General features: G+C 36.3%; 1 protein-coding gene across 1 annotated transcript in view; it reads right to left on the reverse strand.

Annotated features, from left to right (window-relative positions):
- Positions 1 to 19: 19 nt before the first annotated feature.
- The window catches only part of dpysl3 (dihydropyrimidinase like 3), a 22,144-nt gene continuing 1,344 nt past the window's right edge, over positions 20 to 20,819 (reverse strand). The window contains exons 2-14 of the mRNA XM_042711227.1: positions 18,450 to 18,538; positions 17,233 to 17,417; positions 14,089 to 14,253; positions 13,102 to 13,163; positions 12,651 to 12,731; positions 12,074 to 12,142; positions 11,751 to 11,871; positions 8,574 to 8,730; positions 7,499 to 7,640; positions 5,495 to 5,665; positions 2,383 to 2,562; positions 1,697 to 1,853; positions 20 to 1,048 (exon numbers count right to left, since the gene is read on the reverse strand). Of these exons, the coding sequence (XP_042567161.1) occupies positions 963 to 1,048; positions 1,697 to 1,853; positions 2,383 to 2,562; positions 5,495 to 5,665; positions 7,499 to 7,640; positions 8,574 to 8,730; positions 11,751 to 11,871; positions 12,074 to 12,142; positions 12,651 to 12,731; positions 13,102 to 13,163; positions 14,089 to 14,253; positions 17,233 to 17,417; positions 18,450 to 18,538 (1,665 nt within the window). The 3' untranslated portion in view covers positions 20 to 962. The remainder of the gene's footprint in view (positions 1,049 to 1,696; positions 1,854 to 2,382; positions 2,563 to 5,494; positions 5,666 to 7,498; positions 7,641 to 8,573; positions 8,731 to 11,750; positions 11,872 to 12,073; positions 12,143 to 12,650; positions 12,732 to 13,101; positions 13,164 to 14,088; positions 14,254 to 17,232; positions 17,418 to 18,449; positions 18,539 to 20,819) is intronic.

Here is a 20,819-nt window from a genome sequence, read left to right on the forward strand (position 1 = left end):
GCAAATCATTCACAGGCACTCAGTTGTAACTTGTGTTTATTGAGGAACAAATTTTGCACATCACACATTCATGTTCACCTGCTTTTTTGACTCAGATGTTTAAAAAAAGAAAGGAAATATAATCAAACCTACATAAATATAATAAACAACCTATTCCACATCAATCGGTAAATCTCTTCATACCACTGTTATTTGGGGCATCAGTATGTTGAACTGTTTCTTTCCATTAACAGGGAGCTTTTCTACCAACGTCACAAGAAATATATCAAAAACATATTCCAACACTTTATGTGATTTAAGAAAAGACACTGTAGAACGTGTTAATCATCCTTTAATAATTTAACCTTGAACTAAAATGCAAAAGGTGAATATCTTTCTCCTGCAGGCTTTGTTTAGTTTATTTTTCCTTTTTCGAGTTCAATGTGTTTGACTGAAGTTCACATGACGGATGCATATTGTTTTTTGTATATCTGCAGCTCCAGTGAGACGGATACAGTATGTGAATGTATATAACTTGTATATCATTGCATGGTTTTCCTTAACATTCAGCTTTATTATACTTAAAAAAAAAATGCTCAACACTTCAACTTCATTTACAAAGTAACGTTTACTAGCATAATCACAGCTGATGTACGCAAATAAAGCTTATGAGGGAATACAGACGAAGCTCTATGAAACACACGGCAGTAGTCCTTCCTTAACAAACGCAAACGTTGTTTTTACGGTAATTCTAACGTTTTCTAATTCCGTTTCTCTAAACACACAAATGAACGTAACGCTACACTAAATGCTTTGTTTCTCAGAGGTGGACTACTGATCTTCAGTCACTCAGCAGGAGGAAATCATGGAGGGTAAGGCATGAGTTCAGTGTTCTACGCTTCTTTTGTTTCTTTTCCTGACTAATCACCTTACTTCTACACTTCTGATTTGATCCTGGCCTCTCTCTTACATGCTCTTTATATTTAACTGAGGGAGGTGATATTGGAGCGGCCACCGGGGGGCATAAAGGTGCGTCTTCCAGCCGCTCTGATGGGGGCTTCTTCAGGACCTACAGAGAAACACCGAGATATAAAAACAGTCTTTGTTAAAGCGCTAGAAGCCTTTAAACCAAACCAACCAGCTATGAGGCGAATCACAGCTGTACAAACTTTGATGTGAAGCAAACCATCTTTCAGACAAAAAGACAAAAGCAAGACTGTGTACTTAAAAAGGGGGTGTGATGCTATTTCATGCATTCGTTTTATTGGTGCAAATGAGTAGTGGTGATATTAACTTCATACAACATTTGCAACTGCTTTTTATCACTTAATTAGAATGAAATTTCGTCATCTGTTATATGGACTAATGAACAGACATTTAGAAGTTGATTTTAAAATGCAAATTATCGAAAATAAAAAATAAAGTTCTGAAAAAACACTTGCATTTTTACAACACTATTAAGTGTGTCCCATCAGGTAATGAAAAGTTCTACACACACTTGCAGTCTTCATGCTCACTTAAAGTAGTCAAGCTGTCAAGTGCAAAGACATGAACTCTTTATGCTGGGTTCTGCATCTGTTGTATTTCATTCATGCATTTAGCTTTTATCCAAAGCGAATTACATTGTATTCAAGATTTTTTGTTTATCAGTTCATGCATTCCTTGAGAATCAAACCCATGATGCTTGCATGCTACTGTAGCTCAATGGTCTGCTTACCTGACAGTGTGAAGCCAGACTGATGGAGGTTCCTGACAGGGGCTTTGGTGGGTGAGGTACGGGCGGAGGCAGATGGCGTGCCGCCCCTCGACATGGGTGAGAATTCAGACACGGGGCCGTCATACATGCCTCTGGGGACCGCCTTCAGTATGGCCATCTTTAGGAGAGACCCAAACACAGTGCTTCAGTTTGATACAGGATTGTGCAGCATATTATTTAGAGAGAAAGACCGAGAAAGGCAAGTTTGGGTGTTTGCAGTTACATTCCATGGATGCGTTTATCCTCATGTGGGTTGTTTTTGGGGAAATGTGTGCTCGCGTAAATTGTAAATTTAATGTTGTCTTGGAAATTGGTTCCAGATTTGGCTGACAGATTGTTGAGGAAGGTCAATAGTGTTGCGCTCTCATCTCTTTGTGTTCAGTGTAAGCAAGATATTTTGGAGATTTGCTGGATTAAAATAAAGAGTGGACAAAAACTAATTGTCTCAACATGAAAATCACTAACAACTAAATTTGACTTTCCTAGAGAAATTATGATAAACTGCAGAAAACTGTGTGTGGGGGGGGTGGGATAAAACTGGAATTTCAGTACAGTGCTGACTTGAATGCACTGTAAAAACAAATGAACTACTGCCACGCATGTGTCCAGGGTCATCGGGGTCTGTGCTCCTCCCGGCAGAGCTGTACCTGTTTCCTGGCTTTGACGCGTTTGTAAGCGAAGTCCGGAAACGGGGAGCAGGGAATGAAACGTCCAGTGCCGGCGGTCGCGTGCAGGTTCCCGTCCTCCAGAACAATCTTCCCCTGGCAGACGACCAGCATGGGCGCACCTCTCAGCTCCATGCCCTCGAACACATTATACTCCGCTGCCTAGAACAACACAACAACATGTACTGTATGTAACACATGTGAACCTCTACAGTGCAATGCTTTTTTTTTCTTGGACCTTACTATAGTACTACCATTTTTTTTTTTTTTTTTGGACATGTATGGATGTACCAGGTCTGTTTTTTATGATGTAATATTTATATTTTAATACATTTTGTGCATATAATGCAAATCATTGTCTACAGTGATTTATTTTTATAGCCTTCAATTTGCACATTGGCTTTTTATCAAATTAACTGAACTGCATTTGAATCACATAAATAAACTTCCATTTATTAAAACAAAACTACAGTAAAATTGTGAAATATTATTACAATCTAAAATACCTGTGTTCTATGTGAATATATGTTAAAATATAATTTATTTCTGTGATGCAACGCTGAATTTTCAGCATCATTACTCAAGTCTTCAGTGTCACATGATTCTTCAGAAATCATTCTAATATGCTAATTTGCCGCTCAATATCATGTTTTCATGGAAACCGCAATATCTTTTTGTTTTTATAGACTCTCTGATGCATAGAAATTTCAAAAAACATTAAAAATCATCCAATATGACACTGAGCTGCTGTGCTTTCCAACATAAACTCTTGACACAAACAGCCGTTTTAAGTTTAAGCTTCTGCAAAGAGAAACGTTAAGATGTTCCACACTAATGAAGATCACATGCAGGAGAGTCTCGTTCTCGTTCTTCAGCTGGATAGAGGAAAGACAAAAACATCCTGCTCTATCTCCTCGTCTTTTCCTCACACTCACAGCCTCTTGTCTTTCATTACCCCTCTCTCTAACCAGCATACCACTTCTGTCTAGTTTACTACTGCCCTACTTTCCTCTTCTCTAGTAGATTTCGTAATTGTTGTGACATCTGGCCATGATCCACAGTCTCTGCATTTGGCGCTCATCCATCCTTTGTGTTCAAGAACAGGAAGTGACACGTCTGTCAAGAACGCTGGCAAACGCAAGGCTCTCTGGCAGGTGAGGAAGTCATGTTTTAGGTGACTTCACAGAATATGGGAACCAAGGATACAGAGCCACAGAATAAACAATCAATAAACACCAAGCATGTTATCCACAGTTGAAAGCCATGGCAGCCAGTGCTGTTTGGATGTGTAATGGTCTCTAGAGAAGTGGCCAAAAGGAAATGAAAATGTGATGTCATTTTGGCAGCGCCTGAGTTCTGCTGAATCTTTCCCCCAATGGTTTTCAAACGATCCACATATTTAGCCCTCGTAGAATCTGCCCAGGAAACTCCCATCTCACCTGAATCTAAATTCTGTAGCTCTTCAATCAGGAATTTAATGCTCCTATGCGTATGTCTGGAAGAGGAAAAAGAGTCCGAGCGTCTGGACACTTTCATGGCTTGGTCACAAACTGCTCACTGCAGGTTCTTCAGAACTTCTCTTGGACCATGACACAAAAACTGTTCATTGCAGATTCATTCTAATGGTAACTAGATGAGGAAAGTTTAACAAACTTTGATACTGGCTTGACAAAGCCTTGTTTGAAAGTTTGAAATAACCTTGAAAAGCTTTAAGTTTGAAGATTTAGTAACACTTTAGTTTGGGGACCAATTCTCAGTATTAACTAGTTGCTTATTAGAATGCATATTACTAGCACATTGGCTGTTAATTAGTACTTACTGTATAAGGCACATATTATTAATGACTTAGGGGCCGTTCACACAGAGCACGTTTTTCCATTCCAGTGTGCTAGTTTTCCATTGTTTTTCTATGTAAACACGCTAGACGAACATGAATGACCGTTGTGTCTCGTGTTTTTAGATACAAAGACACATTCTGTGTGAACGGCCCCTTATTCTGCATGACCATATTATAGATCCCTTAATCAGATCCCATACCTAAACTTAACAACTACCTTACTATTAATGACCAGCAAATGACTAGTTTATTGAGGGAAAATCATAGTTAATAGTTATTTAATAGTGAGTATTGGTCCCCAAACTAAAGTGTGATCGAAGATTTTACTTGAAGTCAATAAAATGTTATTAATATCTTCTAGCACATTGTTAGCATGATTTATCATGTTACTAACATGGTTTAACACATTGTTTATGCAAATTAGCATGTTGCTACCAGGTTTTAACACATTGCTAGTGCTTTAGCATGTTGATAACATGATTTAGCACACTGCCAACATGTTGCTAGCATGATTTAACACATTGCAGTTGAGTTGTTGGCTTTAACAACTGCTTGCAAAAGACAAAAACAACAGAAGTAAAGACGACAGAAGTAATTATGAAATTACTTATATAGATGTGCGTACATCCTAAGTGGGTCAAAAAGCAATCAAGTTTTGAAAGTTAATTAACTAATTACATTTAAACAAATGTAAACTATAGTACATTTTCATTTAATTGTACATAACATGGAGTTAAGTGTCTGAAAACATTACTTTAAGTTTGCACCTAAGTATATTCTATTGTTTCCATAATAAGTACTCTTTATGAAATTCACTGATTGATTAGTGAAACTGTAATATGCAATTGATTAGAAAAGTAATAGCAAAAACAGCTGCATGAATTGAGTTACAAGTTATGTCTGTTGCACAAACCTGTAAGTTAGTGGTTGGTTTATTAAAAGTGATGCTTGCAACTCTTCTCTCCCTTATCAATACATTCCTAGAGTAATAAATGTCTGTTGAGACTTAATAATGAAACAAAAAGAAACCCAAGCATTCTGATTGTTCAGATCTGTTTTTGTGGCCTGTTTCTATCCAGTGGTTTTATTTACGAAGGGCTCCTGTATGAACACAGTTTGATTAGTTAGAAGCATTTAATTCCGCTCAGAGGAACTGGAAGGTCAGTCCAGCCAGTTCTGTTCCCTCTCTACGTTTAGATGTTCCTCTGAAATGTGAGTTTATAGAGCGTTCACTGGATTGATTTAAAGAGCACCTACAGAATGATGTGTTTTTGCAGTGATGGTCCGGACGGCGTCTGTGTCCCAGATGACCAGATCGCTGTCGGAGCCCACGGCTATCCGACCCTTGCGTGGATAAAGGTTGAGGATCTTAGCAGCATTGGTGCTTGTCACAGCGACAAACATGTTCTCATCCATTTTACCAGTGACCTGAGCAAAGGAAAAACAGACAACTGAGAATCAAAGTGCTTGTTTTATTTTGGAGCTTTATACGTACACTTATGAGAAGAAGGTGATGTATATAAGATTTATGGCCCTATATTCACATCCACATTAGGGTACAATAAATTCATCAACTCTTTCCCTGCCGGCATTTTTGATAATTTTCACAAAATCTTCATGGCACCCAGAATATTTTGTTGTATGAATGTCTGAGCATGCAATATGTCAAAATAAAGAACAGAGCCTCTGCTTTTAAACAAAACAAAACAAGCAGTTTTATTGTAGCTTCATGCAATCTTTTTTATCAACACTTGAATGTAAGTTGCATGAAAAAAGCAACATTTTGAACAAAAATCGGAGAAAATGTCCGGGTGGGATTTAGATCAATAATCAAAACATAGACTGAATAGACTGAGTCCATCAACACCCCAAAGCTGCACAGTCCTAAACCACTTCCTGCGTCGACATTTCGGTAAAGTTAGGCAGTTCTGATTTATATGCTGTTTGATTATCGTGTTAATTTAAGGGTGTATTCACACCAGGAAAGCACGCTACTTGCTTTGGTCCAGACTAAATACAATGTTAATTTTTTATTATTTTGGTATGGTTCGCTTTCACACTGCTCTTTTTGCAAGTGAACCAGACACTGTAAAAAAAAAACAAAAAAAACACGTGTGCTTAAGGTCATCCAGTCATTGGTTCATCCATTCAACCATACCAGAATTCGTTTGGAGGCAGACCGAGACCACCTCTTCAGCTGGGTCTCGGTATGGTTGTTTGGTCCACACCAGAGTGCACATTTTTCTAATGACTTTGCTTTTAGTTCTCTAGTGCACAGACTCGAGCTCCAAATGATTCACTATTGCATAGATTCAGCCTCCAAACGAATCACTACTGTGCAGACTCAGGTTCCAAACGAATCTCTACTGTGCAGACTCAAGTTTCAAGTGATTCACTATTGCATAAATTCATACTCCAAATGAAGCACTACTGCGCAGACTCTGGCTCCAAACGAATCAGTACTGCGCAGACTCAGGATCCAAATGATTCACTATTGCATGGATTCAGCCTCCAAACGAATCAGTACTGTGCAGACTCAGGTTCCAAATGATTCACTATTGCATAGATTCAGCCTCCAAACGAATCAGTACTGCGCAGACTCAGGATCCAAATGATTCACTATTGCATGGATTCAGCCTCCAAACGAATCAGTACTGCGCAGACTCAGGATCCAAATGATTCACTATTGCATAGATTCAGCCTCCAAACGAATCAGTACTGCGCAGACTCAGGATCCAAATGATTCACTATTGCATGGATTCAGCCTCCAAACGAATCAGTACTGTGCAGACTCAGGTTCCAAATGATTCACTATTGCATGGATTCAGCCTCCAAACGAATCAGTACTGTGCAGTCTCAGGCTCCAAATGATTCACTATTGCATGGATTCAGCCTCCAAACGAATCAGTACTGTGCAGACTCAGGCTCGAAATGACATCATTGGTGCAAGACGACATCGGCCATACTGGGATGTTTTGGCTTCACTTTTCTTTAGTGGAAGCAAGTGGACACGTATCGTCCATTTTTTTTACAGTCTATCCAGAGATTCAGTATTTTTTAGAAGATGTGTAATAGCACCCCCTAACATATACCAGTGAAAATATGAAAAGCTGGAAAATTATGCAAATGGCAGGGAAAGAGTTAATGTACTGAGTAAATATTCAGCTACTTTATATTTTCTGGATCTGAGGATGTAAAGCAGAATCAACTCGTAACTGATGTAAAATCACAGATAAATTTTTAACGTGATTTGATCCTTACCACAGCCTTGTCCCAGATGACGGACATCCTCTCCTCCGCTCCGTTGACTCCTTCAGGAATCTGAGTGAAGTCGTCTTTCCCTATGGCCTTCTGAGCCACAGAGAATGTGCAGTGAGCGCTGCCCACCACCGACAGATCACCACTGAAACACACAGACACATCACACTAATTCACATGTAACAGACAACACTTTGAAATTGATGGTATTTAGCCTAAAATTATAAATACTACAGCTATAAGATACAGTCTTAGATGAATTGTTGTGGTTTCATACGAGCAAGAGTGTTACTGTTCTGTAGACCAGGGGCCTCATTTATAAAATGTTGCATAAAAACAGTTCTACATCGATCTTACGACCATTTCTCAAATGTACGTATGTGTGATTCAGAGAATGGACAGTATGCATGTTTTTTGTGCCTCTCTTTCAGATGTGAAATTCATAAATTGCAAATAATCTTGAGTTTGTTTGCAGCTGAATAGTTTCAGATCTCTGCCTTGTAGATGCCCCCTAAATTAATGTCATTAACATATAACAGAGCACCAGTCAACGTCCAAATCCTTTACTTGAGAATGGCGAGTGCCAAGAATTGCTTTAATTTCCAGTTACCTGCAGTGCTCGGACCCTGACTTTGCCCTAAGCACTTTTCCATGTCAGAGACTGTTTATAATCCAAATAAAATCACTTTTTAGAGCACACACACTCTAAGATCAAATCTGTGTGTATTCATGTTTACGAGGGCCCCAGCATATTTGAACAAATTGTTGAATTATGCAATGACTAAATTGAGTGAACTATTCAATGACTAATAAATCTGTATATACATTTTTTTTTTCTCTGTATCCCAGAATCTCTGGCCACGAGCTGGGAAAAATTTTGGATGCATGGTGAGTCCATCAGTGAAATATTTTACAATAAACATCAAATATCAACTATATTGTTTTTAATATTTTCAATCAATAACTTTTAGTCAATGGTTTTAAAGTCTACAAGTTAAAAGACCCACCAGTTAAGAACTAACCCACAGAACTGTATTGTAAAATGACGTCATGTATTTTAGGATATGCTTGTGTTTACCTGGCCAACAGGGTGTTCAGATAGTCAGGAGTGGTTGGGTCAGGACTGAGGGGTGGTGAGGTCACAAAAGATGCCGCCTTAGCCCAGTTCTTGCTCCAATAATGAGTCCCATCGGTTCCCAAACTGGCCGTGATCGGCTCACCAAACACCACATTACCTAGAAATAAGTAGGGGTTTGATCAAATCCCTAAACCTACTGTATGTATGTGCAAATTTTAACAGTGATGCTTGTTATAGCACGTAAATTCATCTAAGTCCTTTGCAAAGCTCATTAAAAGAATTGAGAGGATGAAACCACACAGAACTACCTTATAAATCTCCACCGACACAGACCTTTAGTCTCCGTTCAGGACAGTCAGAAAGAATAAAGAGGCACAGTCTAGAATGACTCAGGTTTGTGTCCCATTTAAAGACAGTGATTAAGCACCCAATTTAACACACCAGAACAGTGATGAATAGCGTACTAGAAACTTTAAGACATTTTACAGCACTTTTGGGAACGCTCGCAACCATTTCAGAGACATAAAAGTGTTGACTCCAAAATTATTAACTAATTAGTTCGCCCAAAAATGGGAATTTTATCATCATTTACTCACGACGTTCCAGAAAAATATGACTTTTATTCATCTTCTAAACACAAACGAAGATATTTTTAATGAAAACTGAGAGATTTCTCCATTGAAAGTCCATTCACCCAATTTTTCACCATCGTGATCCCTTCATATGAGTAACAGATTTAATTTATGTGTTTAATCACATATAAACACTGATCAACACACATACACAGAGCACATGAAATATGGTACATATGTGGAGCTTAAAAGTGTTTGCTTAATGCATGAGAACCAGTGAACCAGTTCTTTCTTGCACATCAAGCAACTACAGTTGAGCTTCCATTTACCATGTGACCCTGGAGAACAAAACCAGTCATAAGGGTCAATTTTTTTTAAATTGAGATTTATACATAATCTGAAATCTGAATAAATAATCTTTCCATTGATGTATGGTTTGTTATGATTGGACAATATTTGTCTGAGATACAACTATTTGAAAATCTGGAATCTGAGGGTGCAAAAAAATCTAAATATTGCGAAAATCATCTTTAAAGTTGTCCAAATGAAGTACTTAGCAATGCATATTACTAATCAAAAATTAAGTTTTGATATATTTACGGTAGGAAATTTACAAAATATCTTCATGGAATATGATCTTTACTTAATATCCTAATGATTTTTGGCATAAAAGAAAAATCTATAATTTTGACCCATACAATACATTTTTGGCTATTGCTACAAATATACCCCCAGCTCCAGGGTCACAAATTTGAATTTGAATGCATATGTATGCCGGCATGCAATGAATGTAATTAATTTGATTAATTTATTTTACAGCCCTATGATTTATTTAATTATTTATTTTTCAAAATTCCTGCTTTTGTATTTTCTCTGACAAAACACCAGTATACAAGTTTTTAATGAATAAATAAATGACTTGAATGAATTTTCATTTTTGGCTAAATTATTTAAGTCATTTTACAGAATCTTGACTGGGAAGAGCTGAACTGAAGTCCAGGAAAAAAAAGAAAAAAAAACCAGAGGTGATTCTTTATCTGCGATTAACTGGCATTTCATGCAAATAATTCAACTTTTTAAAAAATGTATACGTTTCCAGCCTTAACTTTTACAGTTTTATATATTTGCATTTGACCATAAAAACCATGGTTAAATATTGTCTAAAACTATATCAGCTGGCTTCTGTACTCCTGATGCTTGACACTTCTCTTAAACTCTGCCACATGTTAAGACAAAAACTTCTTAAGATGGAATAGTCCTTTCACATGTGTTGCATCTGGTTAGGTCCCTGTATGAACCTCCCAGAGTGAGAGCACTGCATCTGAATGATATACAGTAACTCAACAGCAAGAGCTATTATAATGATGGACTGTGGAACCTCTACAACAGATCAGCCAGTGCATATAAAATAAACATTACACAGAGTGCAAATAATGTACTGACAGCTAATATATAATGAAATGACTAATTAATAATAATAATTTAACAACTGCATATTATAATTTATAATAATTAAGCTGTTATTTACACACATGCCACACAGCTGTATCCAACTGAAGGTCATTACTGTCATGAATACACACGTCAAAGATGAGTGTAACTCTACAGAGGTTTATTTAACTCTGACGAGATGTGAAAACTTGTCGACATCTGTGAACGCTCAAACGTTACGCTGCCAACACTGCTGCGATTTCTTATTTTCTCAGACTTTTCATCGTGTTCTGCACCTTGTTACTTCAGCTCACTCTGACACTTCTCCAGAACATTGTGTGCATTCACATGATTACATATGAAATGTGCTAAATATTACAAATCGATACTTAATTTTCTAAAACATAATAAGCGACTAATCAGCAGCAGCTTTCAAACTTGAGGATGTGAGCGAACGGCCAATCAGAGGCTTTCAAGTCAGAAGTAAGTCACAAATTGTTCCACTGTAACAAACAATGTATAAACATGATTATTAAGAGATTCAAAGCGCCGTGCAGACAGATTTCACTCAGTGAGTTTGTGCAGCAGGTAAAATGAACTGATTTCAGCTTTGTTGATTATAAAGCGAGTGTTATATTTAATAAAAGTGTTATTTTCATGCTGCTAAGTAGTTTCGGGAGGTGCGGCTATATTAAAATGTGAGTTGAATCTGAAATTGCGATGTTTGACAAAAATAAACAGACGTGTCAAAACAGATCTGCGCAACACAACAGACCTGCCACATGTTCTGTTACCTGTGTTTCTTGGTCACATTATTAAATTAATTAGATCTTTTTAATGCAATGTTCACATAATAGAACAACATTTTAACGTCTTCATGCTAATGTTTTAATTAAGTTTTAATTTATTATTTACTATAATTATGTTTTAATTTATTATTTACTATTAATTATTAATTGCAGTAATAGTTAATTTTATTTATTTAATATTTTTTATTTAAAATACTTGCAACAGTTTTTGCTTTGGTACTGAAATTTGAAATACTAAAATCAGAATAGATTCTTTCCATTATTCAAAAAAATAAATAAATAAATTAGACATTGATAATGTTTTAAGGGCAAAGGGCAAAAAATGCAATTAATTCATTTATGAATTAGTTTATTTTTTGATGTACCTTTTTTCCTGGCCTGTGAGATGATGTCCGCAGCACTCTTGCTCATCACGCGGGTCACATAGAGCGGACAGTTGGTTTGACTGGCAATAGTGACAGCTCTAAACACTGCTTCAGCCTCCAGCTACACACACACACACACAAAACACAGATTTACACACAGCTTAAATGCATGACAAATCTAGCTTCCCTCCCCATTTTCTTGGCTGACCGCAATAAAACCAGATAAAGGATCATGTCTGCAAAAGATCAGGGACTGCAGTGACGTCTAACCACTAACAAGCCACCACACAGGACAGCATCCAGCTGTTTTTGTGGTCACTGACCTCCTCTGGACGGCTGAGAACATGTCCCTCCGGTCCTGTGATGCCCATCTCCAGCATACGGGCCTGCTCCTGAACAACACACAGAGCAGACGAGATGAGGCTCTCTTCTGTCACTCTTCGTATTGCATTATTCATTTTCTTGTATGAATTATTCATGCTTTTTTCAACATATATGGTGCACAAACTAAACAAACACCTCAAACAAAACACCTCAAACATATTTTACATTATTTTATGATTGAGTGACGTCTGGTTTCCAAACAGCATGCATATCTCTCGAGCAACTGTTACAAAAGATGTCCAATCCAAAGTTGGCAAGATTCATCTGTACTCTAAGCCCAAATGTTTGTCCTTTCATTATGAAGATGGCATAAAAAGGCTGTAAATATGGAAATTGCATATGTGGAGGTGGCAAAAGTAAAGGTTATTGGCTTTGGTGAGACAGCATTTCATATAATTAATGAAATTAATAAAGCATTTTTTGATACAATATGATAAAGAATCTCTTTCTTTTCTCTCTTTTTTTTGATACAATGTTTTTGAAAAATGCCCACTCCTATTCATAAGGTGCACAAACCTCAGCAATTATTTCTCCATTTTCTGCATGGACCTGCGCAATTCCTCCATGCTCTCCAAGGAAGGTGAAGATCTCATAAATCTGTTTAAAAACACACAGAAAAAGCATATTAGATATTAAATAGCGAGGTTTTGAGAGAGAAAATAATGTTACAGTGAGATCAAGTAAACTGAACGGTGGAAATCTAGTCTAATCTTGTTTTAAAAGAAACAAGGCATTTTTCATAAAATTAGGTAATAGAAGAATAACATTTATATATTGGTACATACAGTACTTTTATATGCACCAATATTTCATAAAATGCCATGAGGGGACATTTGTAAACATTACGTTACACCAACAAATGTCATTTTTAAAGGATGAAAGAATGTGTACATCCACAATACTATTCTGTTTTCACAATAAATAAATAAAACTGTATAATTTCGTTATAATAAATTCTTGATGTTACCTCACTGTTGCTCAATTGATAGAGGTCTTTAAAAGCCATATAGACCTGGAAAGAGTTCACTCCTATAAGCACAGAAAGAATCAATCAGAAAACATAAACTCTGCCAGCATTCACAACCCATTTTTATTCCATAACGTTATGCATTTCTTATTCACAAACAAAACTGGGTGGGGATTTTATAAATTGATTGAATAAGCCATAATAAAGCAGTTTGTTTTCAGAAATAGCTCAAATGACCAAAAATAACTCAACTTCAGTCTCTGGGATATCATACTGCTTATATTTATAACTTCAGAAGGGTTTCTTTTTATATGCTGAACCATTTTTGGAACAATACCGAAATCAAAACTCAATGTTTTGAGGAAGAAATTAATTATTTTTACCCCCTTGCATTTCTTTTTAGTGTAAATATACCTAATCATGACAACAAACCCTTGCAAACCCATGTATGGTAATTTGTAAATATATACTGAATATACACCCAAGGTAAGTCCCCTTTATTTCTATGACGCTTTATACAATACAGATAGTTTCAAAGCAGTGACAAATTAAAATTCTGCTGTAAAAAAGCTCAATAGTATCATCATCCAGCTCAAGCCAGTTCAGTGCTGACTCAGTTTAGTTCAACAGCTGTGCACACACACACACACACACTGTATATACAGTGTATTTCTGTGCGTGCATGTATATGTGAGTGCTGTCATAAACTCCAATGCACACTGAACGAACAAACAACACAAGATTTGTCATATCCGTGTGTAGTTTGGTGTGTATATGGCCAATCATTTGAGTGTAAAGTTACTGAGCAAAAACAGAACTTTTATAAGACTTAAAATGTTTTGAAAGAAGTGTTTGCTTGCTTTGCAAGAGATGCTGTGTGCATGTTTTGTGGTTTTGTGTGTAGAGTTGAAAGAAAAGGAGCCATAGTTTCAGAAATTGTAAGCAATTAAAAAAAAAAAACACGTGTAATTGCAAAGGATCTCCCACCTTTCTCCTTAATGAGACTCAGGACCTCCTGTCTGACGCTGTCGTTCCAGTGGGTGATGTCCACATGCAGAGCGTAATCACAGCATGCTTTCTCATCGGCCCATTCACGCCAGCGCTCGAACGCCTCCAGCAGACTCGAGCCCGGCTCCGGGATCACATGATCCACTGCAGGAGACACACACGACAGACGAGGACTTACACTCTTACTCAGACAACACAGCTAAACCTCTTACTAAAATACGTGCTACTGGAGCTCTAAAGTCGTCTGAATTTTCTGGAAGGACTGCTTTTCTGTGAGCAAGAAATTCTGGTCATGCATATCAACTCGGGACGTAACTATTCACTCAACTCACGATGTGATTCAATTCATGATACTGATTTAACAATACGATTTCCTCACGTTTGTTTTTTTTTTAAACAGAATGAGATTTAAGACAAATTATAAATGAAAAATCCTGCACATTTCTTTGTGAAATTAAAATATGTCACATAACAACAAATTTGGAATTTTAAAACAAATCCCAATTCAAATATGTTTTCATATTTTACTTTGTACGTTATTATTGAAAATCTTATTTTTTTATATATATATTTTCTTATTTTATATTGTAATTGGGTTCATTGATCAGTGTATTTTGTATTAGGTTTTGTTGTATATTTCCCACTAGTTATTCCAATTTTGTGGTGCCTTTTTTCTTTTTGTTTGGGTTTAGTGTTGTTTATGGATGTATTGTTAATTTGTGTTTTGTTTTGTTTTATTATGTTGTGATTGTGTTACATTGTATTTTGGGACCCCATCAAAAACTAGATATTACATCTCAAGGGGTTAATCCTAATAAATAAATTCAATTCAAATTCAAATAAAAAATACAAATAAAATAAATCTCTTCATTTAATAAAGTAAGGCTTTGTCTGTGCTCTTTCCATTTAAATCAGAGGCAACCCCTGTATTCTTATCACAATCCAAACAAAGAATGCGACATGAGCAGTTTTGGATTTAAGTTAGATTGTAAAACCTGAAGCTAAAGCAAAATGCTCTTACTGCAGTTTTGTGAAACTATACTACATTAAACATATTTGAACGAAATAAAGCAGAAGCTCTGAATGAGATGCAGATGCACTTTCTGACAGCAGGTGGCGCTTGTGGAACAGCAGTGACCAGCGTTTCCTTGGTTACCGATGTAAACAATACTTTAATATGCAACTTTACATGTAATATTAACATTTATTGATGATCTAGTCAGTTATCATTTATTTGATTTTTGTTCATTTTATTTTTTAATTCATTGCTTTTAATATAATTGCAGTCATAAATTCAGCATATTTTCTGGAGTGGGAGAAAATATTGATTCGTTAATGGACCACAATGCATTCTGCTGAATACATTCTGAAAACTTTTTTATTGCTATCCCTCACTGTCCTTGTCGGGAAAACTTTCATATACTTACTTCATGTTCATTGCTTGTAAAGTGTTTCTTTCTTCCCCTTTGGTACTTTACATTTGCTTGTACTTTTTGTATATTTAGTTAGTAATTCTTAACATCCAATGGTATTGATTCATTATTCATTTCTAATTATTTAAGAAAGTGCTTATTATTACATAAAAAAATTAAATACAAATGCACTACTTGATATCCAAAGTCGGTCAACTTATTCATTAATATATAAAACAAATATTCTTAATGAATCATTCTGGAATCAGATTGTGATTCCCGGAATCAGAATCAGACTGAAGTACTACCGCATATATTTTCGGCCCATTACAGCAGGAACATCTGATCAGTTGTTAGCTTCTTCTCAGCATTGTCTCTCTTATCTAAAGCAAACCAATCCAAGCCACATTCTACAGAGAGTCAGTGAGGAGCCTCTCAGTATTTTCACTGCTTCTTCATTATCTCCATGTCGGATCTACCACACACTTCCTCTGGGAACAAAGGGATTTATGCAGCTGTTTTATTACTCTAAAATGAACCAGTGCTAACACAGCGTTTACTGTACAACAAGCCACTCTTTCATACCAGCTGTTGACACTTTTTCTTCATGATCTGTAGCCTCCGGCAGTCAGAAAGGTCTGCTGTCTTTCCACACAACCAGAATTTTACCGTGGGCCGCATACAGGAGCTGTGTGTGGCTGCCGGAAGCCTACTATTGTTGTCAATGTTTATCCCTTTTCATTAACACACACACACACACAATAAATAATCTCTCCATTGATGTGTGGTTTGTTAGGAGGACAATATTTGTCTGAGATACAACTATTTGAAAATCTGGAATCTGGGTGAAAAAAAAATCTAAATATTGAGAAAATCATCTTTAAAGTTGTCCAAATGAAGTTCTTAGCAATGCATATTACTAATCAAAAATTAAGTTTTGATATATTTACAGTAGGACATTGACAAAATATCTTCATGGAACATGATCTTTACTTAATATCCTAATGATTTTTGGCATAAAAGAAAAATCTATCATTTTGACCCATACAATGTATTTATATATATACCCCAGCCACTTAAGACTGGTTTTGTGCTCCAGGGTCACATATTACCCTTTTTTTCCAGTGTTCTACAGATTTTTCATGGTTTCTCATGGTTTAAAAATCTGAGCTGATGGAGACTAGTTTATTAACTGTATATGCATTAGACATGGAAAACATCCACATTTCACATCATTATTGTTGGGTTATAATATTATAATTATAATATAATATTATAATAATTATAATTATAATATTATAATAATTATAATATTATAATTGTGTATGCGTTCATCATTGCATGATTACATAACCAAACTAGTTAATTGAAACAAACAAAGCGGTTTACAGAAAATGATCATATTTCCCTGTTTGCCTGAGTCTGGATCACAGGTAATAATGTAGTAAATGATGTTCAGTGTCTTGCACAGACTGATTGTTTCGCTTCATAAGAACTCAATATATTGTCAGGAGCCACAGGGGTTCATTTTGTGCTGCCGAAATGCTTTATTGACTCTCATGTGATGGTAGCCATTGACTTGCATTTTTTTAAAAGTCACCTACATCTTGGATGGTCTGAGGGCGAGTACATTAACAGTAAATTTTCATTTTTGGTGAACTATCCCCGTTCAGTCCACAATTAGCAGATAAATTAGGCAATCAGATCTCACCGATCATGGTGGTTCCTCCAGCAAGAGCAGCCTTGGTGCCCTGTGAGAAATCATCCACAGTGCTCGTGCCCCTGAAGGGCATCTGTAGGTGGGTGTGGATGTCAATTCCTCCAGGAATCACCATCTTCCCATCGGCCTCAATGGTCTTCACCCCTCCTGGGACTATCAGGTTGTCTCCAATTTGCTTAAAGTTGACAGCAGATGGTATTCAGAAAGACAATTTTTAATTGCACTATGATATAAATGTTAATGGATCGATGATCATTGTTTATTATTTGTTTTTCTTATTTCCAGTTGAAAATGTCAATGTGGTATAACTGTTCTTAGGTCATAAAGAAGAAATGGCTGAAAAAACATTATCATTATGAGAATAATATTTAAAATATTATGAATAACTGAACATCTTTGGTCTGTAGACGCATGTGACCCTCATGTTTATGAGTAATGGTCAGAATATTAAAAATGTCAATAATTTGACCTTTTTATTACATGGAGAGATTGGTTAAGACTGTCAGATGGTGTAATCGCAAGAAAACCTATGCTACACACACACACACACACACACACACACACACATATATATATATATGTATATAAAAATCAAGAAAACCTATGCTACACACACACACACACACACACACACACACACATATATATATATATGTATATAAAAATCAAGAAAACCTATGCAATACGTATGTGTGTATGTGTATATATATATATACTGTATATATACATAACTACAATTTTGTACAGTTAACATTTTTTTTTATTAAGATATTCATCATTTAAAAATGATATGTGTTAAAATTATATATGTAAAAATACTTGTTTTATTGTTTTCAAAAGATTTTCAATGTAACACTTGTGCACTCTCATATGCTTGAGTTATGGCATTTTGATTACACATTACGAGGTTTGTGTTTTGTTTTTTGTTTGAAACACGCATTATATAACATGCATTTAATTTGGCATTTGGCATTTCGTGCCAAATTTTGGAAATATAAATATATAAGCCGGTTTTGTTCTAAGCAGGAGTAAGCCGTTCTCAACAAATATTAATGAAATTATGATCTGTTGCCTGGTGAATGGGTTTAAAGTCTAACGTGAGTTAAATCAACAATGTTGATACATATGGGTTTGGCTTTCATTTCAGTTAGTAACGTGAAGCTGTTTTCAGTTGCAGTGTGGCTGTACTGTATATGAACGCAGCTTACTTGATGACTCCATCCTCCATATAGATGTCTGCATAGAAGGACTGGTCATCGTTCACAATCCGACCGCCTTTAATCAGGAGCCTCTCACTCTGAGAAAACATAAAAGTGAGAATGAGGATGCTGCAAAACAAATTTAAAAACGACCATTTTCACACTTTATCATTTATATTTAGATTGCAAAACTGTAAATCATTTTAATTCAAGTTGCATGAGCACCCAGCTGTCAACATCAACTCAAACTCTGCACAGATTGCTTTTCTAGAGCTATTTGCTTCAGAAACAAATTTTTGAGAATTTATGGAGCTGCTGGAGTCTTAAATTCATTAGATTTAAGGCTCCAACAACTGGTGAAGCATAAAAATTAATAGCTAAGTAATCAGCAGCAGATTGTATTATCCATTACACAGAAGAAGTGCCAGTGGACATGTAATGTAATGAACATCAAATGTAACATGGAGAATCAAAAACACATTGCATAAGAATCAATATAGCAGGAACCCTGAGTGCAACTTTGAAGCATAAATGATTGAGCGTGTATGGATCTGTGGTCGGTCTGTCTGGGGATACATGAATCACTGCATCAATGCTGTTTCACCGTCTCCATTAGATGAAGCTCTTCACATAAAGCCGGATGTATAAGTCTGTCCACTGCATGCTATATTGCAAATCTCAACTTGGATTGTTACAAAACTATATTATTGCCCAGCTCTAATCGACTAAATGCAACTATAAAGCGTGAAGAAATTATAAATGTTTAAACATTTGAAACAGTGTGTATTGTGAAAGGTGCTATATAAATAAATTTGATTTGTGGGCACAGACTTTTGCATTTCTATTGCATAAAAATGGCTTAAAACTGAACATTATTTCCATTACACGACTTATAGTTAAAGTAAACGTAAGGTCCTGCTATTTAAAATTCAATCGCAATGTGGAGTTTGCTGCTGTCGCTTCAACTTGAGTGACATTTTTCTGAATAATCAGTTTATAAACAGCATGTCACCGGTGTCACTTCAGAGCTCAGAAGACAATGTAAGCTTGAATCTGATCATTGTTTAAACAAAGACAACTTGACAGGAAGCATTTTGTGTCTTGAATCCAACAAGAAAGCATTCCAAATCATCTTAAAGAGTGCTCTGCGTAGATACAAAACGCCACATCTATTCAGTCAGTAATGCTTTACAATAAGTCCAGACTGCAACTACAAAAATGGGTGCATGAAGCCCCGTAACCTTAAATCTAAAGAACATGATTCATACTTTCATTCATGATTCATTTTAATGTGAAGAATAGTTTTTAAATGCATGTTCCCTATGAAAGACGACAACAAGAAACTGAAGGCTCTCGGCAGGATGCTGACAAAGCACAGATCTAAATGTGTATTGACTGTAAGGGACTCGACGAATGCCAGAGTGAGTCCAATCTGAGCCGTGCACGCAAACAGTGCTGTCATTTGTTCAGTGTGTATAGACACAGCCAAAGAACGCTGAGCCAGAGGACATTAAGGCGTGGAGCATTAGCCATGATGTGCGGGATTGAAGAAAACCTCTCTGCATGCATCCAGAGCTGCGGCCTTGTTGCCTGGTGACCAAAATATTTACCATCAGCTCATGAGAGTTTCCTCTTTTCTGCCAACATAGCAGTCAAAACACTGGAGCTCACCCATCTACATAATGACCAACCTCTGTTACACTTCAACACATCCACCCTGTCCTGTGGCCGAGCTATCTGGGGAGTGACTGATAGTCCAGCGCTGGAAATTTACAGTATTGTATTATGCAAGGCTGAACTGTACCTTATTTCTGCAATCGGATGCGCATTTTGTGATAGATTCCCTATAGCAGCACTCATCGTTTCCACAAAAGCCTGACGTTTAAATCAGTATATAATACAAATCTCATTAAGTACTAAAACTCTTTGGTTGTGTTGTTAGATTCATATTTTGTACAAATTTGGATTAATTTCCCCAACCACTTGCATGTAAACTCTCCTTGGTTCAGTACAAATCATATGAGCTCAAAACAGCTAAATTCACTAAAATGTGACTTTGTGCCTATAAAAATATACAATGTAAAAATTTTATGTTTTTGTCTTTTGGAAGTTGCATTGAAAAAAGGAACTAGATCCATGCTTTTCCATTGGAGTGCCACATCTGGCATATTAGAAATATTTTTGGTATCATAATAATATCAAGGTCTTCTTTTACATTGCATTCAAATACTAAAGTAATATACTATAGTTATCATGTTGCACCAAATATATTAATTTGTTATCTAGCACTGATGGCGTCAGCATCTGTGGCGATAATTTTCTGCTTGTTCAGCAGCCTTTTTAGTAATGCACTTACAGTGGATGGCATCATATTGCAAT

This window comes from Cyprinus carpio, chromosome A21, assembly GCF_018340385.1.
Source record: "Cyprinus carpio isolate SPL01 chromosome A21, ASM1834038v1, whole genome shotgun sequence".
NCBI classification, from domain to species: domain Eukaryota; kingdom Metazoa; phylum Chordata; class Actinopteri; order Cypriniformes; family Cyprinidae; genus Cyprinus; species Cyprinus carpio.